Below are 24,109 nucleotides of genomic sequence, written 5' to 3' on the forward strand. Positions count from 1 at the left end.
GACGACGAAGAGAAGGGGTGGATGGCTGAGGGCTGCCGCTGCCGGGCTTCCCCTCGGGAGTGACGGGGCGCGGAGGGCTGAAGGGGCCGGAGGAGGCAACGCTGGGGTCGGGAGGGAGGAGAGGAAGGCGAGAAGGAAGCGGGGGGTTTGAATCTCCCTGGCTGGATTATTTCTCCTCAGGGGAAGCTGCCCCTGCCCGGGGTGCCCGGGCGGCGCTGCCATCGCCGCCCGCCGCCGGCCGCACCTCGGCCCACGGCCCCCGCGGCGAAGATGGACCTGAGCAGCGCTGCGAGGAGAGCGGGAGCTGCCCCCGCGCCCCTGGGCGTCTGGAGACCTTTCCCCTCCTCCTGCTGCTGCTGCTTCTCCTCGCTCCTGGATGTGAACAGCTGGCTGCTCTTCTACGGCTTCTTGTACCTAGCCCTCTATGCCCAGGTGTCCCAGTCCAAGTCCTGCGACAAAATCTCCTGCTTCTCGGGTCATTGTGTCAACTCCACCTGTGTCTGCGACCAGGGCTGGGTGGGAGACCAGTGCCAACATTGCCAGGGCAGGTTCAAGTAAGTCTCTGTGTATTATTATTCCCTCTTTCTCCTCTCTACATCCTTTTCCTGTTGTTTTCACTTGCCTGTTTTGTGTTTGTTTTTTGGTTTTTTTGGCATGTGTCTGCTATGATTTTGTTCATGTGTGATGGAAGTATGTGACAGAAGTTAAGGATGAAATAGGTTCCTCCACCTCATGATCCCTCCCTCTAAGAACACGGGACGCAGTCCTCTGATGGAAAATTGTACCCGCTGACTTACCGCTGAAAATAGGCTGCTCCACTTGGTGGGAATTGAGAGACAAGGAGAAATCGGCCTAAAGCTGCGTCGCTGCTGTCCCTTCTGGAAATGTCATGGAAGTGACATGTGCACTTCACGGGGCTCCCCAGGGAGCAAAAATTAGTAGGGGATTTGAATGACTTTTTCCTTCTGGAGAGTGAAAGTGTTTTGCTTGTTCCAGTCTTCCTTCCCTTTCTTTCAAGTGTTGTAGCTAAATGGGCATTAGTGAGGCACATTCAGGATAACATAAGTGTAACTTAGTGAAATGTGCATCACTCGTGACAAGGCTTGCAGGAGAGGATAGAGTGGTAAATGTAAAACAGTAATATATTTTTGCAAAGGAGTGAGTGGTCAGTGAAGTTAGAACTACCTTTTCATTCTTAAAAGTAGATGTGATACTGAGTCATTGATCAGTGAGAAGGAAGCGCACCCTGACACTTGCTTTTTTATATGTAGTGGAAAAGAAGACTTAATTTATAGGGCTGTCACTTCCCCCCCGCCCCCTTTGGTATCAGTATAAAGACTGGCTGTGAAGAATACTGTTTGCTGTTATTTCACTATATAACCTTGGACAGGACATCTCATTTCATTCCCTTGTAAAACACCCCTTAAAAGCTGGAACTCTATTTATTAAGTATATTGACATATACAGCTGGAAAGTGTTCTAATATCTAGCTAATAACAATATGTTGGTGAGGCTGTGTCTTACAGAATTAAAATTCTATCTTTGGAAAGTACTTTAATGGTAAAAGTATCAATAATTGTCTATTTTAGATTGTGTTTAAGTTCAGTTTTCTCTTTGGAGTACTAAAATTAAGCTATATATTTTACATCTCTTTTAAACGTTTAATCTGAGGTCACTCATCCCCAAATAAACAAAAAGTAAATCCAGTAACTTGTTCGCTTGGGAAGTTGAGTAGCTGGGAGTCAGACATGTTGGCTGAAGTAATGTGCATGCTGCAGAGAAAGAAACAATTCACTGGTAATATCTGGTGGATTATTCCATGAGTGAGATTATAACTGAGTTATAAAGGCAATATCAGGCAAATATAGTACATCTCTACCTGCATATGAACTTGGTAATAAGATTTTAAAGTTCATCATTTGTTGCCTGTGTGTATTGAGGATTTGGGGTTTGTCCTGCTCTGTGCTGTGGAACAATGGGCTAATTGCGTAGGGATTGAGAGTGAGGAGAGGAGGCCCAGGTGAATCTTCTTTGTGTGTGCTGATCTGCAGGAGACAGGCTTGCAGAGCTATTATTTCCTTGCTTTAAAGAGATTACTTGTATCCTTTGTCTTGATCCCACTCACAACAGACCCTAATAATGCAAGGGCTGAAGCAAATTTTCATTTCTTAAATTCCAAAGCTTGTTGTGAATTAGCATATTCTCTGAATGGTTACTGGAGCCTTTATCCAGTCTTTACAGGTATTTCCTTGATTATCTGTTAAGACATTTATGTTTCTTTACATTGGTTGTATCTGTCGGGTGAGGAGGCACAGTGGTTATGTTTTCACTTCTGGTAGAAAGTTAATAATCCATCCCCACCTAGAGGAAGTTCTGCCTGAATGTTGAAAGGGCATCTCTTCTGAGTGAAGCTAACACAGTGGTTAATCGATGTGCTGTTAGGCATTTTGGTGAAATCAGAATGAATTTCTCATTAACTCCTCTATATTATTTCATGCTTAGCTTTAGAAATGCCAGTGATGCTTGCATTGTGAATTTTATCATGGAAGTAAGCTGTTTCTATTATGTTGGAGACCTGTTTTTTACTGAGGACACTTTCATAGTGGTATCTTTGATAGCTCATCTGTAATCTTTATTCTTAGAAGCAAAATATACTCTGCAATGAAAACAAGCATTCTAAGATTTAAAGCTTTCTTCAAGTCCTGTGAGTTGGGGATGGCATGAAATATGTTAATGTGTGTTACAATGCAAGCAGCAGCTCAGAGTGGTTGTATTTGAATCCTGAAAATTCAGATGTGTGTTGAATGGGTGATGAGTCAAGTCTATGTATTTCCAACTCTTCAGCTGGAAAATGAATGTTAGTCTGCCTTATGGCTGGGTGATTGAAAACCTTTCTGACTTCTGTGGCAATTGATAGTTTGACTTATTATTGTGGAACATTTGCATATTGTTTCCATTTGTCTGTGAGGCGTGAGTATCTGCTTTATACCCAAGTAGCTATGGCTGGACTTCTGCAGCAATGGTACTTTCACTTGACAAGTTATGTTGGATGTGTATCACTTTTGCAGCAGTTGCTTCTGTCAGTAAGAATTATTATGAAGAATGTTTCAGAATGACGTAAAGATTGAAAAGTGTGTTTGGCTATTATAACTGCATTAACAATTAATTTATGGGTTGTAGATATGACCTATACAAATGTTAATAGAACCTTGTGTATTACTCTAAACATTTACATTGTTTCAAAGTTTCAGCAGTTTGAAGTGCCTAGGTGTGTGTCTATTATGCGAGATGAAAATTGAACTTCTAATGACCTAAACTGGACACATGTAAAACCTGTTTTCTGTCACTGGATTATTTGAGGAAACAGATTTTTAAGGGTAGGCTTAAAACATTTGAAAATAAAAGGGTCTGTATTTTTCTTCATATAAGTGAAGTGTGGGTATTTTTGCTCTGCTGGGAATGAGCGACTTGCATTAGCAAGCATCAGAAACCTTGTCCTAAGAGAAATACTGTACCTAGGGGTAACTTGGGACCATTAATTCTTTGGTGAGAGAGATGTAGTATTTTTGGCTTTGTTTTATTTCTTTTCTAGACTGAGAAATAAACAACATAGCAGAGAGACATCAAAAATAATTGATCAATCTTAGTAAGCAGGTGTCAAAATTAATTGACAGTACTATGGTAACCTTGCCTTTTCCCTGTAGGAGAACTACTGAGTAAGTAGACTACTTTGCAAATGTTGATCTGGACTGGATGAAAGAAGGGTGGATGGGGGAAAAAATGGGCAAAAAGATTCTGTAGCGCTCTTTTATTACTCGTATTTATCAACTTTTGTATTTACTCCTTGTATTGTGAAGCACGTGGTAACTTGTTATATAAATTGAAGTGTTGTTATCCCTGCTGCATTGCATTCATATCCATGTCAGTCACTTTTCAGAATGACCTAGGCCTCATCTCTGCCTGGCAGTAAATTATTTTATCCTCTCTGCAGGATGGATATCTGAATGTAATTCTGACTTATTTCCATCTCTCTTAAACTTTTTTTTTCCCCCTTCCCTTCTGCTCTAACAATGCAAAAACTTTTTTCTTTTTTTTTGGTAGCAAAATAAAAAAGGGAAATTTAGTTATAAAAAGAGAGCGGAAAGGAGTTCTGTCTGCCTGCCCATGGGAGGCAAGTGAAAGGTAAAAAAGCCAAAGGGTGAGCAGTTTCTGTTTTTATAGCAGGGAGCTTCAAACAGCACAGTTCCCAAGATGTAAACAAAAACACAAGCATAAAAGCACAGTGTCTAGTTTTATTCTGATAGATTGATTTATTAAAGAAATGAAGCTTTTAATGCTACATCTGCCACTTTTCCTTCCCCTATCCTATACCTTTGAATTTGTTGGTCAGTTGCAGTTTTCATGATGATATGAGTTTGGGCAGAAGGGAGAGGGAAAGTCTGCCCAAGTCAGTTGTGTTATGAGACTCCAGGGAATTCAGGGAGACAAACATTATGAATGGCCCAACTGCAGGAAAAGCTGCAGTCACAGCTTCTATGTATTTAGATGTCAAAGTCAATCAATCTTGAGATGCAGCACTGTAGGAAAACAGGTTTCATTAGTTTTGCTACTCACAGAATGACTTCTTAGAAGAAAAAGAAAGTTCCTTTCAGGTTGGAGCAACTGGAAATATCCAGTCTTCTAAAATGCTGTCTTTAAAAAAGTAGAGTGTGTCTTCAGATGGTTATCATTGTTTATTTGATAACTTGTGAGTCCCAACTGGCATATGTAGTGAAGCAGACTGTACAGGATAGGTGAGCACCTTTGAGTACCTATGCTTCAGTCAATCTGCTTTGCCTAGTCCTAGATATCTAGTTGTTATGAAGAGAGTAAGAACAAATTGATCTGTTTGATTCTTAAACCTTGTCTCCAGATGTTCTTATTACACTTCTAAATTACCTCCTGCATATTTTCCATAATTTCTAGTGCTCCTGTAAAAGATTCTGCATTCTTCAAGGACAAAGCAATTTCCAAGTACAAGAATGTTCACAACTGAAATGTTAAAAGGGTATCAAATTTTATTATTCCAGGCAAAATCCGTATTTCTATCTAAAACTCTGAATGCTGCTGTCTGCAGAATGACTCACGCAAGGAAAGTGTTCTTAAATTGCAGATAGTAAATTAACAATAATGTTGTATTAAGAAATGATCTTTAGAAAAAAGTTAGTTTTAGCTGCAGCCAGTTGAAGTTCATGCTTCTGTGAAAAGGGATGACTTTATCCTTCACGCTTCTCTTTGATTACATCTTTCCGCTTCTTATGTAAGCATTAATATTCCTGCTGAGAGTTGAAAAGTTATCAACAGGAACATATCTCCCCACCTCCCAGCCAACTTTTTTTTAAGCCAGCTCAGTTTCCTCATGTTACTTCACTTGCATAAGTCTCTTGCTGACCCAAAGGAGGTAGCAGGAATGAGCAGGTGTGGATGGGAAAAGAAAACTGCCCCTTTTAGAAGTGGTACAGACCTAGTTAGCCTTAACTTTAATGTGAAACAACATCACCATTAAACTGGTGCAACTTCTGTTATACAGGGTGAAATCCCGAGTCAGGCTATCAGTTGGAAAACTGCCTTTGTCATCAGCATGGCCTGTGTCTGATTCAAGACATATGCATAATTATTCTTACTGACATCAGTGGAATTGTGTGTGAGATTTTACACCTGCAAATTGCCTTTTTATAAGTCAACATGTGAATGTTAATATAATTAAACTAGTGGAAACATCAGTGATTATGATTTTATCCTTATAAAATGTGATCTTTAAATTGATTTTAGTGGTGATGCTCTGAAAGATATTTCTTCCAATGTGAGTTATTCTCTCTGTCTGTATTAAAACTTTAAAATGCAATGATAGTTTGTATGATAGAGATTCTGAATTTGAAAGGAATACATTTTTTTATTCAAACCTTGTTTTGAAATGTAGAAGCATAAGCCATACGACAATACTAAACTCCTACAAGCTGAACAATCTGCACTGAAAAGTGTTTTTTTTTGAAAGGAAATAAATATTTTTGAAGACTTTAAAAATGATTTTTATTAGAGTGTATTTGTTGTTGTTTAATACTTCCTACATATAATCATTTAGGTTGGAAAAGACCCTTAAGATCACAGAGTCCAACCATTAACCTAACACTACCAAGTCCACCATTAAACCATTTGAATGTTTTTCATGGGTTTTTATAGACAAGACCAGAAATGAACTCTCTGATTACCTGTTCTTACAGCTTGCCTTATGGGGGCTGTAGGGTAACTCTGAATTAATTCCTGTTTTTGAACACATGCTTTAGAAAAGCATCCGTACTTGTCTGAAAACACTTCCACTGACTGAAAGCCCATTACAGACTTTCAAAATTCTTCCATTGGTTAGTTATCCTCACAGTTTTCTATAACCAGCAAAAACAAATGCTTAATCCCCCTAATCCAGAAAATCTACCCTACCTAATTTTTTTTTTGACTCTCTGAGTTGCCCTGTTTTCGTGTGTTTTTGAATCATGCCTTCATTGCAAAGTCGTCAGTATGTCAGGCTTATGTTCCTGCATAGGTGAAAATATTGTCCTCAATATTTTCCTTTTCCTCACTGAGAATGGAGGAGGAGTGCTCCTTGAGTTGTCTCAACATAAAACAAGTTTTTCCATCCTTAATTGCTCTCTTGCTTTTTAGCCTTCCCTATTTTATCAGCATTCTTGAGCAATGAATGCCAGAACTAGATGCTTCTCTTTTGGTAATGGTTGTATTGGTGAAATGTAGAAGCAGAGTAACCTCTCCCCTGCTGCTTGGTGTCCTGCTGCGTGCAGCTGCAGAGAATGCTTCGAAGCTTACCACTGTGCTGGCAGCTCAGTCCATTATTTTCTGCCTCAAGTCATTTCAGAGCTGCTGCATCCTCAGTACCAAGTGATTGATGCATGGCCCTGCTTTTCTCAAACTAGTCTGTGAACTGAACACAGCCTCCCCTATTTGGGGTGATATTTAATTGTGGGGCTACAAACATGCATGTGTTTGGGATGGAGCAATGCTCTTTTTAAAACACCCCTCTTCCCCCCAAGCCATAGATAACTAACAGTGTACAGAGTCCCTTCCTGTGTGTAAATCTGAGACCATCTGTAGGATCGAATCCAAACGCAAGTTAGGCAAAGGGTTTGTGGATTCTGGAGTCTAGTTTTTTTGCAGACAAAACAGTTGGTTACTTAAGGAAGTAAGTGTGGAAACAGATGGCTGATGACCCTGTCAGGCCTTCAGACAGCACCAAAGGCTGGTTGCTGTTGCTATGGGTGTGTAAAAAGCTCAGTTGTATCAAATGTATGCTTAAGTCTATCCGTAAAGGATACATAAATGCCTGTACTGGTTATAGCTTTTAATATTTATTATGTTTTAAATTCAATTTGGCAAATAAATAGTCAAATAAATAGTCTCACACTGTTTATCTCTTACTTCCTTTAACCAAAAAGAAGGCATGATCATATTTTGGAAGGCATTACCATAGTTCATGTCATCTTTTTAAAATGAGTATGAGTAGTTTTTGAGAGATCAGTCTATCACACTGCACTAAAAATTTATTTAATTGTATCAAAATGTAGGCAGAAAAGGTAGGAGGTAATATGAGATGCTACAGGAATATCCTTGGGATATTCTTACACATACTAACTGAAGTGCTGGTGGGAAAAAAAAACCAACTTTAAAACTCTACTACATAAACAATAAAAAAATGCATTGGAAAGCTCATGCAATATTGAAGGATAATTATCTGTCAGTGTCCATGGAATTTATTATTAGCTGTTTAATCTAGTTTTGGAAAACATGCTACAAAGTTGATGTAAGGAGGAATAAATGATGGTGATACCTGAAAACACAGGCACTCCAGTGAACTGCAGCAGTTAACAGTAATAAAGGAACAATAGTGAACTATAAGCAAGGTGTATGTTTTCATGTGAGGGGGGTGAGCAGTAGGAATTTTCAAACTAGTATTATAGGTTGCCATATATATTATTAAAAGCCTAATGAGTGGACGTAAGAGTTGCATTGATTTCAGAGCTCCATGTGGAGTAAGACCCTATTGAGTAATGATGGAACTGAGCTCAACACTGTCTGTTACTTAGTCTTCATTCACAAGGTGCGAGAACTGTGTTTGGCTTTGGTCTCCTGCAGACAGAAAAACCTAAAGCTTTTAGACCTCTGAAAGTAACTTAGCCACTAGCTCTATAGAATATTGTGGGGTAAACATCTTAAACTCTCTGTTAAAGCAAGAGCATTTTGCAAAGACAGAATTCACTGTAAAATCTCTCCCAAAATGTAGCGCTTGTGTCACTCTTCTGGAAGAAATGGATTCCAGGATCTGTTTGAATCAGTATTTTATTTCTTAGCTAAGGATGGAAATGTGCTACTACCATCATATGATGGCAAAACATCTAGCTTGTTCATGCTAATGTTGTTTAGAAACAAGCTAGAAGTAGAATATTTCCAAGTTTTAAGCAGCACGTATCTGAGAATCATGATTTGGGTAGGGAATTTTAAAGCCAGGATATTCTAGGATTACCTGGCAACGGCACAAGTACTGACGTACTTAAAGATTGGGAGCAGACACATAAAATGACACTCAACATCTAAATTTTCTTATGGATTTCTTCCATAATTTATGTGCTTCAGTGCCTCATCTGTAAAAAGGAAAAAACACTTCCTGTAAGGTTAAAGGCTTGAGGTGACCCACGACTGTAATGATGAGGGACAGCTAATGAGCTACGTACAATTTTAGAGAATGTATTTCTTCCTAGAATGTGATAAATACTATGGCATGAAGTACTGTTGTCCAAACTGTGCCTTGTATCTCAAACAGATGAATAAAATTGCTTCCTCATTAGATCAGATGGATCTAAAACTTGCAAGCAGCCTGTATTATTGCAGAATACTTGGAGAATAAATTGTTCTCTTAAATAAGAGAATCATTAGAAAAAAATTTTGGACCTTGTCCAAGTCACTGATAAGATTGTATTTCAGAAGGTAACACCCCCCAAAGAAGACCCAACCCCAAACGTTGAGTTAAATCTTATAAACAAAATATTGTGATATGCAGTAGGACTTAACAGATATTTTGAAGACTTACTGCTCTACTTGTGTGAATGCAATGGTCTATACTAGTCATTACATTCCTATATCAGTATCAAAGAACCATGCATTCCTAATTTGTAGGATGATTGCATTATGTTATTACAGAATTGTGAGTCTGGATCCACAGTCTTTAAATATAGATTTTTATTATAGACATGCAGTTTTATTTTATGCATAGATATATGTTTGTTCCCATGTTTTTGAGTTTTCAGCTTGTTCTCTGTTGCCTTGAAGGCTAATAACTTGCCTTCAATGAAAAAGTGTATCATGTTGAGTATGCCATGTAAGTGTTGGGATGCAGGAGCTAGGACTGAAGAACAATCAGAAGTATCACAAAAGGACCAGATCTTAACTATCTACGTTACCAGTTGCGGTAGTAAAGTGTGAGTAGCAATGATTTTGGTCAAAAGCCTGCGAGGAGAGCTGGGGTTAGTAATGTCTTTAAATACTCTGGTGAGCTTTGCAGAAACTTCTTATTCAAGGTGTAAGTAAACCATGAGGCACTGTGGAACAAGACAAATGTGCTTCATTGATTGCCGCCCTTGCCCCCAGTTGAAGGACAGAGATAAATTAACCAGAAAAATATCTTGCTAGTCATGCTGCAGTTTAAAATACTTTCCTTTTTGTAATGGATAGTAGGGGTGAATAAAATATGGTAAGCTTAATTTTCTTGATATGCATCTCAGCTTTCAAAACTCAAGAAAACTTTGATACACTCTGACTTATATAAAGGAGTATTTGATAGTTCCAGCTTTATTAGTAAAAGTGAAATGCTGAGTAATCAAACTGTAGGATAATTTGCACCCTTAATTTTTCTTTCCTGAATCTAGAGAGTGTGTGTAAAAGTATCTCTTTCTCACAAAGAAAATCCACACCAATAAAACCAAAACAAACGCAAACCAACTCACATTCATGTTTGTGTGTGCAAACACAGTTTATGAATGTACTTTGGAGGATACTTGATAATCAAATGTGTTTGTGGTATATGCAAGATGTACCAAAGCAGCTATGGCGAAGAGGGAAATGAACTGTGTGTTTCATAGGAAGTATAGAGCTGCTGTAATTGAATTAAGCTGCTTGCTTCTGTAGTTCTCTCCTATCAGGAGATCAGTTTTGTTTGGTTCCTAAGTCAACTGAGGCGTTTGTAAACGGTAACTTAAAACATTGAACAGGAGCTCGAAGGTGTTCTTGAAAAATGTCAAATACTGGACAAATAAACGACTGCTTTTGAAAACATATGAATTTGCACTTGTGTGCACAGCTGTAATTTCATGTTAAGACAGCTGAGTAAGAAAATATTTTTGCAGATGTTTTCTAAAACCTAATGCTGATATAAGTATTAAATCCAGAACATTTGTATTTAAAACTTTGGCCTTTTTTCCTGGATATTTTTAATAGTGTAGCACTTTGTAGGAATAATGTGTGAGCACCCATTTTAATATCAAAATGATACAATTTTTCTAGAGTTTTTAACTTCCAAATTGCTTATACTATTTTAGTTTTCATGGGAAAAAAATTCCTGTATTCGAGGAAGTACTTACCTGTACACATCTGTATCATACTTTGTATCTGGATATCTTATTTAAGATATCTTATTTAAGCACTAGGTAGCTAATCGTCACAATGGTCTCGGGAAATAGACAGTTAGTTTTTGAGCTGTTTTACACGTAGGAAACCTAAAGTTGTGTGGTTGTCTAAGTTAACATAACAAATAAGTGACTGAATTGAAATGGAAGCTTGGGAGTTTATACAATTTTCTGTAATTCTGCCCCAGTCCTCATTTTAGGAAGACTGAATTGTTTTCAAATTGTACGTTCTTTTTCTGCAAATAGACAATATAGATTGAAGTACTTTGTTTTCTCAGAGACCTTTACTGTGTACCATAATCAGATATAGGAGAGGATATGAAGCTTATTATTCAGGTATGGAGGCATAGCTGAGGAGTTTCGTGATGATATTTTAGACTGACTGTTCCAAACACATACTGCATGTCATTCAATGAGTATATGGGGGGCCTCTGATAATGCAGATATAAATGCCAATATAGGTTAGAGGTTTAGGAATACTCAGAGAATTGATCTTGAAAAGTATCCTCTGTTCAAATGAGCCAGGACATTAAAGCCGGACTGAGTTTGTAGTTGGTCTATCTTCTTGTTTTTAAAGGGGGCGAGGGGAAGACGTGGAACGAGCAAACCACAGCTTAATATATTGAGTTCACAAAAGCTGTTAATTAACAAGAACATTGCTGGATTATTTTATTTTCTATTTTATATACATCCTTGAAGTGCACTTACTGCTTTTGGGGTTTGTATGTATTCAGAAATCTGTTCTCTAACATAAAACACTGAGGTGACAGGCAACTGAACATAAGCAGAATATTCCTTTAAAGTTAGACTTAGGTTTTCTAATTTAGATTGACTGTGTTTATAAGTAGCAGTTGGACTGGAAAGCAGAGCCAGTGTGTGTTACATTCTTTTGGAATGATGGAGGCTTGCCGTGTTGCACCGAAATGGAATTTGAGAACATCTTCCTCTGAATTTTTCCTTTGCATTGTCTTGATAGTTTAAGATGGCTTAAGTGCATCTTAAAAAGCCTTACCTACTATTATTAAAAAAACCTGTGGTTAAAGTTCTTGCCTACTAAGGACACTCCTTTTAAAGAGCCTTATGCAGTTCTTTGACACATCACCTGCTGCTCTTCACAGTCGCTATTTTTTTTATCATCCTGATAAATTTGACTCTTTTTATTTCCATCTGCTAATGAAAACCAAGGCAGATGAAGGACATGCTTAATCTTACTCCTCATTTTTAAATACAGCAATTAAGATTCAGTCTGTTTGATTGTGATATCAAGGAAAGCACTATGCAGTGTGTGATATTCTAGTTTATGTTGTAACGTTCTAATCTACAAGTTTCCTTATTGTCCTTATGTAATGCACTGGGTATGGAGGTAAATTATTGTGCTTCAAGACTGGGGGAATGACAAAACTAACATATGCTAATTTTGGTGAGTATAAGCATAGTCACACAAGATCTTTAGTAGAAGAAATATTCTTTGTTGTTCTCATAGTTATGCCATTGCAGGCTTAGACTTCAGTGCATCATAGCACTTATTCTGGTGCTACTTGAAGGCATACTTTTTAAAAAATTAAAACAACAGCATTTGATGAAGGAAATTCTCAGGTATCCTATGTTTAAAAATCCACAAATTTTTAAGAAGCAGCAACTTCTGGGTTTTTCCTCCCTGTTGAGAACTTTCTTATTATGTTTTTGAGTCTTTTTCTCTTTAAATTTCTCAATTTCTTTTTTCTGTTTGTTTTTTTGTTTTTAACAGACCAGAAGTATTTAGAAGGCTTTCTGAGATGATGTTAACCTATAAGATAACAAGTTATGCGAGCTCATCTTCAGTATATCATGTATTTATGAAGTATACGTGTTCTGATGATACAGTTTAAATGATAGTATGCTTTTATTTTATGGTTGTTCTGTTTTTAAGGACAGCTGATCATCCTCATTGAATTATCTGTTCTTTGCTCATTACATTCCTCTTGGTAGGATAGACTCGCCTTATAGTTAAGAAAATGTTCTAGGCTAAAAGATCTTGTCATCACTTCCACAGAAAAGTGGAAAATGCTGTTAAAAATCTGGATGGAAATGTCTGGGAGCCTGCAAACCATGGCTCTGAAGGGAATTATGGAACTGAGGTTAGCAGGTTTGTGTGTAAGGATGTTGCTGTGCAGAAAAAGCTGTATATTCTGGTCAATACATACTAGCATTACATGTTTCTATTTGTGCATGTGCTCAACAGCATAAGCTAGTAATATTGTTAAAGGCATCTCTGTCCTAGATTTCAATGGTAACTTGGGTTACAGGCTGCATAAATCTGGTGTGCTTGCTGCTGTGAATCTTAAGGGTGGATTTTTTTCATAACAGGTATGAGAGTTTTGGAAGATATTGTCAGGGCTTAAGAGTATCAGAAGGATTTTTAGTTTTTTCCCCCCCTAATGTTGAATTTTACATAGTCCAGATTCACTTCTGCAGTTCTTTAGGGTTTTGTGTGCATGTGTGCTTTATGACTCCTGTTATTTGCTCAGGCAGCAAGGAGAAAATTGCATAGTTGTGTGGATATGTGCGATGTCTGCATATCAGAAATACTATATAATTGCTCATCTAATTAATCATGTTGAAGTTTTGGGAGAGAGAAGTAGACTTCTTCAGAAAGTAATATTCAGAAGCTGTGTGGATAATGAACTTAGTTCAGAGGTTCCACGTATTTGCAGAAGTATTTGCTTGAGGCGGGACTTGAAAGAAACTCTCTCTAAGGAGGTCACTCTATGCAAAGTAAGGAGTGTTGTAGAAACAGGTGAAATTTGAGCACATCCACAAAATAGGATTTGGGGCTTGTAATTGATTCAGGATGGGAAGCATTTCTTGGTTTTGGAGACAGGTTAAGTTTTATGAAGGTGTATATACCATCAGAAAGCATTCATGGACTTAGCAATAGTTGTAGGATAAAATGTTAATATAAATATTTAATTTAATATCAATTAATATTTAATAAAGAATAAATAAAAATTGTATTACATTAATTTCTAGTAAATTAATATTTATGGTATAACAAGGAATAATAAGACTGTTCATAATTTTGCACTTGCAATTAGACTGCAGGCTTGACTCTCAGTTGCTATAGTCTTAAGATGTAATTAATCTCTTTAGGGTTTGTTCTTTAATTTGAAGGTAAACTTCAGGAAACTTGTATAATAGAAGGGAGAATCAGACTTTTTAAATGATGTATATATGACAATAGTGCATATTTCATGTACAGGTGGTAAAATGTTTATTATCCTGTATTTTTTTTATATATAGTATGTATGTATGTAAATATGCATCACCTTGTTACGTTGTAGAATATTGAGTTACTTTACCTATTGTGCTTATCTTCACTTTTGAAATTGAAGCAAAATGAAGAAAAAGGAAATTCCCCAATAAAAGAATGTCAGGATAATAATAGGGAAGATTGACACTGACAATCAGTGTTTGTGATACTTTGTGCCATATGCTTTTGAAGTTTGTGTGTCTGGATACAGTCAGTCCTTTTTAGAGGGATTTTTAAATGATACAAATAAGAAGTAAGTTGGTGAAATAATCTTTTCACCTAACGAACTGTTGGGGACTGTATTTATCATCCTGGTACTTCTAGAGTCAAGCTGTTAAGGTGTTCTCCCATGCTAAGAAGGTCTTTATTATACAAACGGTCCTCGTACGTGTGTTTTAATTACATTAGTGTTGCACTCAGAAGAAAAAATAATTGTTAGCTGCTTTTAGTTAGGATTGTGGTTCCAAATATTTTCCTTGAGTTAAAGATGTCCAAGGCAACGCTCTCCTTAAACATGTTTTATGCATGTGAAGAAGGGAAATACTAGCTTCTGTTCAAGTAGAATTCCCTATCCTCTCTTAAGATATTTTTAACTTATCCTTGTCAGAAGCTTCTGACAAGGATAAGTTAGAAAAACAAGAACAGTTGCTATTATGAAATCTCTGGGAGCTTTACTGTGTGTGGATGGAGAAGAGAAATTAGAGTCTTACCACAGAACAGAATGGGCACTTGAAAAACAAAACAGTAACTGGATTACGGCGTGTGGCCATTATTTTGGAGTAGTTGGCTTTTGAGTTTATGCTAAAGAGCATAGGAAGGAAAAACATTCAGGGTGAATGTTGTTTTTTAATGTAGGGTTATATGCTGAAGGGTAGGAGGAAAAAATCTTTGAATAAGTGTGGTATTTTTGTAGAACTACTATGAAATATGAATATTTGATTCTGTATCTGTTTAAGCCTGTTTCTGTTGGTTCATCGAACTAACACAACATCTTATTAATTTTCCTTCTGTTTGCAATAAAATAGCAGTGTCTGCATTGCTCGGTAGTGGTATATGTATTTGTCAGGAATGTCTGAAGTTATCGGTGTCATGGGAGACTTTTATTTCTCAACTAATCTTTTCTGTTGTTCATTCTAGACATAACTTGATGTTCCAAGAATCAAGTAACAGTCTTTTGTAGGTGTCCAAAAATGTTGTAAAAGTGCATTTAGTTGTATGATTTAGTGATACCAGGACCATACCTGAAGCAGAATTCTGCTGTTTATGTGTCTGATGGACTGAATTTGCAGGATTGTATGAGTAGAAAGGCCTGTTGTATTAGATAACTTGACAAATGCATCTGACCAACAAGTATTGACAGTTAAAACATTAAACCAGAAAGTTTCTAATTATATGTAGAGGGCCATTTCTGATTGAAATGTGTGGTAACTGAACATCTTCCAAAGATTTCAAGTTTTTCTGCATTGTGGGGAATTCTGCATTATACTTTAGATTATACTTTATACTTAGAATATACTTTAGATATTCTGCATCATACTTTAGATAGTGCAGATCCTGCTATCTCTATTCTGGAACTACCATTTTTAGCAGGAGGAGTCTCAGCTCTGAGGAGTCTCAGCTCTAAGGGGTCTCATTCTGTTTGGAAAAATTCCGTTGAGGGGATTGCTCTGTCCAGTTCAAAGACTGAGGAAGGTCCTTGCAAGAGTCCTGTGAGTACTCCAGTCAGCCTTTCGGAGTTATAGACTTTTCCTGTCTGTGCCTCAGAAGAAGCTATAGTTTCTTATTTTATTCTGGACAAAGAGCCTCAGGCAGGGTCTTTCATATGCTGGTTGTATATCATTCCCATATACAACTGTATTATTCTTTAAGCATCATACAGACCAGGTTGCAATGGCTAACACTTAGCTGTGACTCTGCATTAATTGCCTGGTCTGTTATTATTCTTAGAAGAATAACTTTTAGTCTATGTAGTGTTCAGGTAATTTACACATAGAGCTTTATTTGCTTATCTAACATTCCTGTGGATAAATGCTAACTTTCTCAGAAAAACTGAGAAGCTTCCTTATTTTCAAGTAATTTTTCATATAGCTTTTCCTGTTTGTTTGGCTGGATATGCAAACAAGTGTATCAAACTGCTATGAACTGTTAATAGTTAGATTATATTATAATCAAATTTTTCAAAGTGGAGCCTGAGAGAGTGGGGTGATCTGGATGAATTAAAGCTCAGTATTTGATGCTAGAGTCTGGTTTTGTTTCTTCCTGAAATATCAAATCTTAGGGAAAAGCAATTTGAAGGCAAATAAATGCCCAACCATCAATAAATGTAAAATCATCATGAAATTTTAAGGGTAAAAAAAAAAAAGTAAAACAATCAATCAAAAAACCTCCCTTGCAAAATGGTAATCAAATTGATTTTTTTGAAAGCTCTGAAATGAGTACTTAGGGATTGTCTCTATTTAAAAACTGCTACGTGATAGTGAGTTTGAAAATTTCATTTCGATGAAAAATGCTTTGGAGGTTTTCTTATTGCCTTTGCAATAATTTATATGCTTTCTTTTCCTATACCTTTTACTGCTGTATAAATCTGCAGAGAAGTTATGAATTTGTTTCATATTGCTGTGTTGCGATGAAACTGCTCATTATGTCATAAATAGATTTAATTGCATAATCTAATGGGGGAGGGGAGGTGGACTGAAGAGAGGGAGGAAACATAAATAACATTAGAAATTAACAGATAAAAGGAGAGAAAGTTTTGTTACTAAGCTATACAAGTAATGCAGTACTTATGAAATGCAGAACCTAATAGTTATTTTGTTTTGCCTTTAACTCAAATAATAATTGTAAACGACAATTTACATATAAAGAAAAAAAATGTCTAAATGACAGAAGACTTCGTAGCACCCTTCATAGCATAGCTAAAACTTTACCTATGCTTTGTCATTTCTTGTCTCAGCTACTGCAGTTTTGTTTCTTTCGAGCTGTCTCCTTTGCAGTGTGTATAAGTGCTGAAATAAAATACTTTGCTTTGTTTATGACTTAGACTTCTATCAGCCACTTGTGAATCTCTTATAAGGACTCCTGCTCACCTCAGTTCTCTACTAAATAGGAGGAAAAGAAACTATGCAGCTGCACTAGAGCTCTATTTTAGTTTTAGTTCTGACAATAATCTGACAATAATTTAGACTGACAATAATAATTAGATTGGTTTTAATCTCTAATTCTGGAGCTGCAAGTCTTGTTTGTTTTTTTATGAAGGGAGTTCAGTGATACTGGAGCATGCTCACTCTGGATACAAATTTACAAGTATGAACTGCCCACCTCACTGATGGTGGTCTTTCACCACCAGTGCACACTTATTTCACCAAAATGGTATGTTTAAGTAACAACTGAACTATTATTCTAAGTTTAAGATCAAATTAGTGACCTAAATTATTAATAGGAGAAAATAAATAGGATTTATAAAGTATGTTTTTTATTTATAATTCTACAGTTATCATCAAAGCTCTGTTACTTTCCTTTTTTTATTTTTTCTCCTCCAGATGAACGTTGCAGTTGTCTGAAACTGCTAAAACATTATAACCCCAAACAATGGGGTAAAGAGGTAACTCTGAGCCTTATGGAGGAGGGAACAGGGCAGCAGGGAGTTTTAATTTACCAAAAAAAAAAATCTGACCAACATTGAGAATAAAAATTAAATATTGGAACTGTCAAGTTTGAATGAACATAAATGTTGAAATTTCTTTATTTCTGTTATGGCTCAGCTTTCCTAGGACATTATTTGGCCTTGCATTAGAAATCGCAAACAGCAATTAATGTTGTATTTGTTATGGGATAAATTAACATTATTTGGTCCTCATGGTATGTTAATTTATAGTTGTAATTTGTAGAGTATTGTAATTTTCTGTTATTTAAATTAAAGATTTTAAAATTGCTAGGTGCTTTTGCCTCAACTTGTGAATTTTTATTTTAACATGAAGCTTCTTGATGATGCCTAGTTCCTGAAGTATTGTAGTCTTTTTTGTGTGTTTTTTTTTTTTTTTTAAGTGCTTTGGTTTTTTTAATGACTTGCCTGCCTTATCAACATTCTGTCAAGTTGGGATTAATTAAGAAGGTGGGCAAGTTGGGATTAATTAAAAAGGCTTGTCTGTAAAGCAGCAGGGATTTGTATGAGTTTAAAGGTGAAGTCTTGCATATAAAAGCAAAATATTTCTAAAACAGATAGATCTATATGTATATGTGTGAGTGTATGTACCTACTTGTATATCTATGTATGCATATACAAATATACTTGAAAATAGAATTTTCTAGAGTCTACATGAAAGTCCAGGTGCCATGCTGTTGGTTCTTTGACCTGAAGCAGGTATGTGAGTACTGCAAACCTTCCCTTATCTGGGGTTAGTGCCTGTAATCATTATGCTGCTGAATGAGAGTGGGGAGGAGGAGGAGGAAGAGTTTCATCTTTTCCTTATGTGCTCATATTTTAAAATAAAATCACTGCCACTGCATTTCTGCGAGCTGTGTTCCCAGATTGCCTATCAAGATCTCGGAGGAGTTAGGTAGGTGCATTCACATGTCAGGGTAGACTTGACGTCCAACTTCATACAACCAATTATGTCCTTTTATGAATGCCTGGAAGCATAGCTATTGAAGAGTTCACAAGCTGCAGCCTGGAAAAAAATAAGGTGGCTGTTAAGAATAGCTGTCTTCAGGACTGGACAGCAAAGCTAAGCATTTTGAATTGCAATTTAGGCTTGAATACTGCTTTTATCCTACTTCAGTCTACAAGCTACTCTCTTCTTCCTTTCCCTCCAGATTTCTGTCTGATGTTACCAGGCAGAGTGATTGAAATTGCTAGCTGTTGACATCTCTGCAAAGGGTTAATCTCCCCCGCCCCCCCCCGCCCCCTGCAGGGTTACTGCATTAGTCCATCTACACTATTTTAGGAGCAAAGACATCAGTTGTTTGCAGGGACCTAAAAGCTGTGTGAAAACATAATATAATGCTTCTGTTTTTTTAATTATTGCAGTAAAATAAAGCCTTGGCTACCTATATGTGGCAAACACATAGTTCCCCATTATTATACTTGGGGACGTTTTATATGGAGGGGGTGTTACATGTTAAAAAAAAAATAAGTAAAAGAATAAAAAAACAACCCCAAAATCCTGCAAACAACTCTAGCAGAAAAATTTGACACTTGAGCAGATATCTTTTAGAAGCATGCCTTATCAACTTTGTATATATGATTTAGATAAAAGAATCTTTAGTAAACTCTTTATCTTATGCCATAGTCCCAAACTCTGTGGAGTGAAATGGCAGTATTTTTTAACTAAATATACCATAAACTTGTTCAAAGGTTTTTGAATCTCACTTTTCTGACTGTCTGAATTTAGACCGTTACTGTAAATTTGTTTGTGCAGTCTCCTTGATACATGCCTATTTTTGTGTGCATGTAGTCACTTAGCCAAAAGAGCTGTTCTCTCTCCATTTGCTTTTCCTTTTGTCCTCTTTGTACCTGCAGAGAGTGTCATATTTTTACCTTGGACTTCATTATGCTAGGATAAGCAAGTGTCTTCTTACTAGGCTCTTATTTCTTCTAGTCACTCAAATAGCATTCTATGTTCATGTTCCAGTTTAATCTTTCCTATTCTGTTTCCTGGATATGGCTCTGCCTGTTCCCTGTGCTGTGATACTATTTCTGCCTGACCGCTTCTGGAAATCCCACATCTGGATCACTGCCTGATCTCCTCTGGAAATCCCACACTGTAGGATCATTTCTCTCTCTTCCCCCCGCCCCGGCTGTATCCCATTGGTGGCATATAGTCATTCTGCCACTGTTTTAATTATCTTCTTTCTTCTCCAGTGGACTAGTTAAAATTATTTCCCTCACTTCTAAGTGCATGATTTTACAGACTAAATTACCAAACTTAATCTCTTTTCAGTCAAGCATCAACATAACCTAGCTCTTTGCATGGGGTATATTCATCTCTAACAGTACGAACAACTTCATGCCACCAATAAATTGCTCTAGCACACTTGTGCCAATATTGTTAACTATCTTTTTAAGAGCAGCTTTTGACTACTTCCACTATCCAATGTTAATCCCCATATAGGCTGAGATTTTTGCTTATGAGCAACCTGTTGGTCCAATATCTATCCACCTTGTTACTTGCATTATGGTTCTCATATTAACTTGGTCTCCAGGTTTAATTAATTGCACAGCATAGTATTGAGTCTTCATATAATGGTAATTTTCTTTGTAGTTGCTTTATCAAAGATAAAGTGTGTGATGTTAATAAATTTATGATGCATTTTATTCTACTTCCCCTCGCATCCATATTTTTAGATTAAACTATGAATATAGAATAATGAGAAGCTAGACTAATAGGTTCTATTAATTCTGAGCAATTCCTTCCCTTTTTACATTAAATTTAGGTACAATATTTGCTAGAATAAGACAAATGGTATAATTTAGTATATTTAATAAAGTGCCTACCACTTAACTTGCAAGTTAACGTCTTGGATCTTTTGTTTCCCAATGTCCTTGCATAGAAGTTCTTGTCTCTGTTCTTGGTAGGACCATTAAGTTCTTTGAATTTTGTTGTTACTAAAATTGTGATATTATCCCATTCTATACACTTACTTCTAGAGCTGTCTTTCTTTTGCAAGATAATACTTTGCATCATCATCCTGAGTGAAAACTGTCAAATATTTATTTTGTTTTGTGTTATCTTTAATTTCTGTTGCCTCATACTGCCTGATGTTTTTGCCAATTGTTTGACAAGTTTGCAATCATATATATGCATATATGATTTGCAATCTATATTGCAAGTTTGCAATCATATATATACATATGTACACACACACTCATACAAACACATGATCTAACAATCTTTCCTTAGCTGAGAATATTATTTTTTTAAAATTTGGACAAGAATTTGTTCCTCTAGGATTATTAATGTTACACTTTAAAGCTCAGATGTTTTGGTTTTATGGTTGATAGCCTTGTCATGTATCCATTCCTTAATTAAAAAAAAAAGAAAGTGGAATTAGAACAGGAGGTAATGCTGACAAAGTTACAGATTATAATCACAACATCCCAGTTTATCTTTTAAGATGTAATTAGATATTAAGTAATTCAAGGCTTGTTTAGAGTTCTTTAATTAGATATGATTTTTAGCCTCACTTGGAATTTGGGCAGTATTTTAATTCGGACTTGAACTTCCACCTCATAAAGCAATGTTCATGTTGGCTATAAAGTAAATAGCACAATGTTCATCTCCATTGCTCCATAAATTTTAATTATTTAGAATGGAAAATTAATTTGCTGCATAGTACTAGAAATACACACATTCCATGTTGCTTCCCTATTTGCTTTCTATCAATGATCTTAATTATCAATTGTGTAAATGAAACTATGAAATACTTCATAAGATGCTATGAAGTGAACAAACAGTAGCTGTCCAGAACAGAGCAAGTTCTAACTGGCAATAACAAAGAAATAATATCTACTTATAACAGGTTTATGATCCCATGGCATGTATTTTGCAAAGTAGTTTGTAAAGGTGAATTATTTATGTCTGGTTATTAAAGGTAACAATTTAATCAGTGTATTCGACTAATCTTCATCTCAGATTACAGCTGGAGTGCTGATGACTATGTACAGCTGCTTCGGCTTTTCTATTATGTCCATATGGATACTTAAATTGATACTGGTACATCATGCATGTATATAACACTCTTCCATCTTCTCTGTTCTTTTTCCCCTGCACTAGAAAAGTAGTCGCTGATGGAAAATTTAAATGGAAATATCTAAGACTTAAGGATCATACATACTGGCTTAAAAAGTGCTAATTAGTTACACTTGGTACTTAAAGTAATTATGCTATTTACCCAATATGAAAAGCTTTGGTGCTGTTATATGCTCTAGTAATGGCCCTACTGTTAAGTACTTATGCACCAGTTACATCTGATTTAGTATCTCTGGTTGATATGTTGTCAAAAGAAGTATTTATATAGGAATTTTGTGGTGGAGGAGAGATTTATAATGAATTACATGATTTTTACCAAATCCCTCCCTGAGCAACGGTAATGTTTATACAGGAGGAGGTATTAAAGTGTGTATGTATCCAACAGTACTGTTCACAAATAGCTTATTTTCATAAACATCACTCTCCTGAAAATGTATGAATGAAAAAAAAATCCTTGCATAATCTATCCGCACCTCACTTCTAGATGGTAAAATGTACAGATTTTCAAGACAAATTCTTTTGTGTTTACTCACGAATCATTAAAAAAAACCCCAACAAACCAATCTGCTCTGTAATCCAAAGAAAATGGAAGGTTTTTATGTTAGTGTACATCTGAAATATAAATTTACCACCTCTCTTGTGTGTTTCTGTTGGTTTATATTTCAATCTTTATTTCTGGTCAAAAGCAAAGAGGTACACCTTATTACTACAGAAGGAACCCGCCACCCACACTTGTAAGAAGAAAATAAATCAGCTTTGGAGAGTTTTTCAAATTTGCTGTTGATGTATTTTACATGCTTATTAACTGCGACATTAAGATCAGTGGATTAAAGGAATTTTAAAGGGAATGGAAACATCTAACTAGAAAAAGTTGGCAGACGTAGAAGATAAACCAGTATAAACACTGTAAATCTTCTGGTTTTTGTGGTTGGTTTGGTATTGATGTTGTGGTTTTTTTGGTGTGGTGTCTTTTTTTTTTACTCATTTGTGAGATTGTTGTGTGTCATTTAGAGCAGTGTGTAGCAGGCAACTTTCTGGATGATGATGACTTCTGTGTGTGTGGTTCACTAGCAATGTCATGATGACTCCTAAGATGTCTGTCACCCTGGTATTTTTTTACCTCATTTTTAAAGGGGGAAAACCCCAAGCAATACAGAGAAGACTAGAATATTATGCTGTTCATCTGTTTGTGAAAGTTGACTGCTTCTACTGGATGCATGAGACAGGGAATAGCTGTTCCTGATAACTGTGAAATAAGTACAGCAGCTGAGAATCCACTGGAAACTTAAAATTTTTAGCCTTGACATCTTTTTGAGTAGAGGGCTCTCTGAAAACATCTGGATTTATTATCATCAAATCTCTGATTTGATAAAGTAAGTCTTCATGATCTATTTAATTAAATATTAGGATATTTCATTTCGCTTCTTTCCATGTTGACCCCTGCAGATCTTGGAGATGGGAACTTTTTGGCCTCTTTGTCTATGTGACAGGGGTGCAACTGGGACTTTTCAATGTTGACCAAAATTATGCCATCCATCCTCTGTTAATCTGACTTTTTATTTTAATCTTGTGCCTTCACGGTTGATTGTGCGGTTTCCTTGAAATTTGTTTTTCTCTTGACTTTCATGATAGAAGTCTCTCTTGAATTGAGACTCTCAACTACAGTTACTGTTCCTTCAGTGTCTTGTTGTGTTATTTACCTTACCAAGGCTTACAAAAATCATTGAAACAACTACTCTTCATCCTTTTTTAACTGTCATTCTCCACTTGATTGCTTGTCTGCATATTCTGTCTCTTACTGCTGATTTTAAAATATGTTCTTCCAACTCAGTCTGTTTTAATTCTTTAAATAATCATGTCCATTCATCTGCTGAGGTAATCAAACAGTTTTAGAAGTGTCTGGAACTCTAAATGTCCAACAGTTCACTAGTATACTTAGCACTTCTTGCAAATCTCTCAGATGATGTTAAGATAGAGTCTTAGTATATTGTTTGACCTCTAAATTAATCCAACTCCCACACCTTTAAGGTAACAAAATTCATTTTTTTAATTCTCTTATTATGCTCTTATGAGCGAATCCACAGTTCAAGAGTTGAAAATCTGCAAGTATTTGTAGGAAAAATTAGTCTTTCAGATACTCTTTTTTAAAAGAAAGACTTCAAGAGCTGTGTTAACCAATTGTCATGATATTTTTCACAGAAATCGTAAGCCATGTAACCAAAATTATTCTGAGCAGTTTGTGTTAACATTATTATTAAATTTAAAAGTGGCTATGGCAAATCAGTTGTGTATTTGGCTGCCTCAGAGTAGAATATGCTGATACAGTTTTGCAGTGTTTCTGTGGACTAGCT

The 24,109-nt window shown here is 36.2% G+C and overlaps 1 protein-coding gene across 1 annotated transcript in view; it reads left to right on the forward strand.

Annotated features, from left to right (window-relative positions):
* The first annotated feature begins 246 nt into the window (after positions 1 to 246).
* ATRNL1 (attractin like 1) overlaps positions 247 to 24,109 on the forward strand; it is a 536,524-nt gene continuing 512,661 nt past the window's right edge. The window contains exon 1 of the mRNA XM_072870268.1: positions 247 to 554. Within this exon, the coding sequence (XP_072726369.1) occupies positions 271 to 554 (284 nt within the window). The 5' untranslated portion in view covers positions 247 to 270. The remainder of the gene's footprint in view (positions 555 to 24,109) is intronic.

The sequence above is a fragment of the Ciconia boyciana genome, chromosome 8 (genome assembly GCF_034638445.1).
Source record: "Ciconia boyciana chromosome 8, ASM3463844v1, whole genome shotgun sequence".
Taxonomy (NCBI): domain Eukaryota; kingdom Metazoa; phylum Chordata; class Aves; order Ciconiiformes; family Ciconiidae; genus Ciconia; species Ciconia boyciana.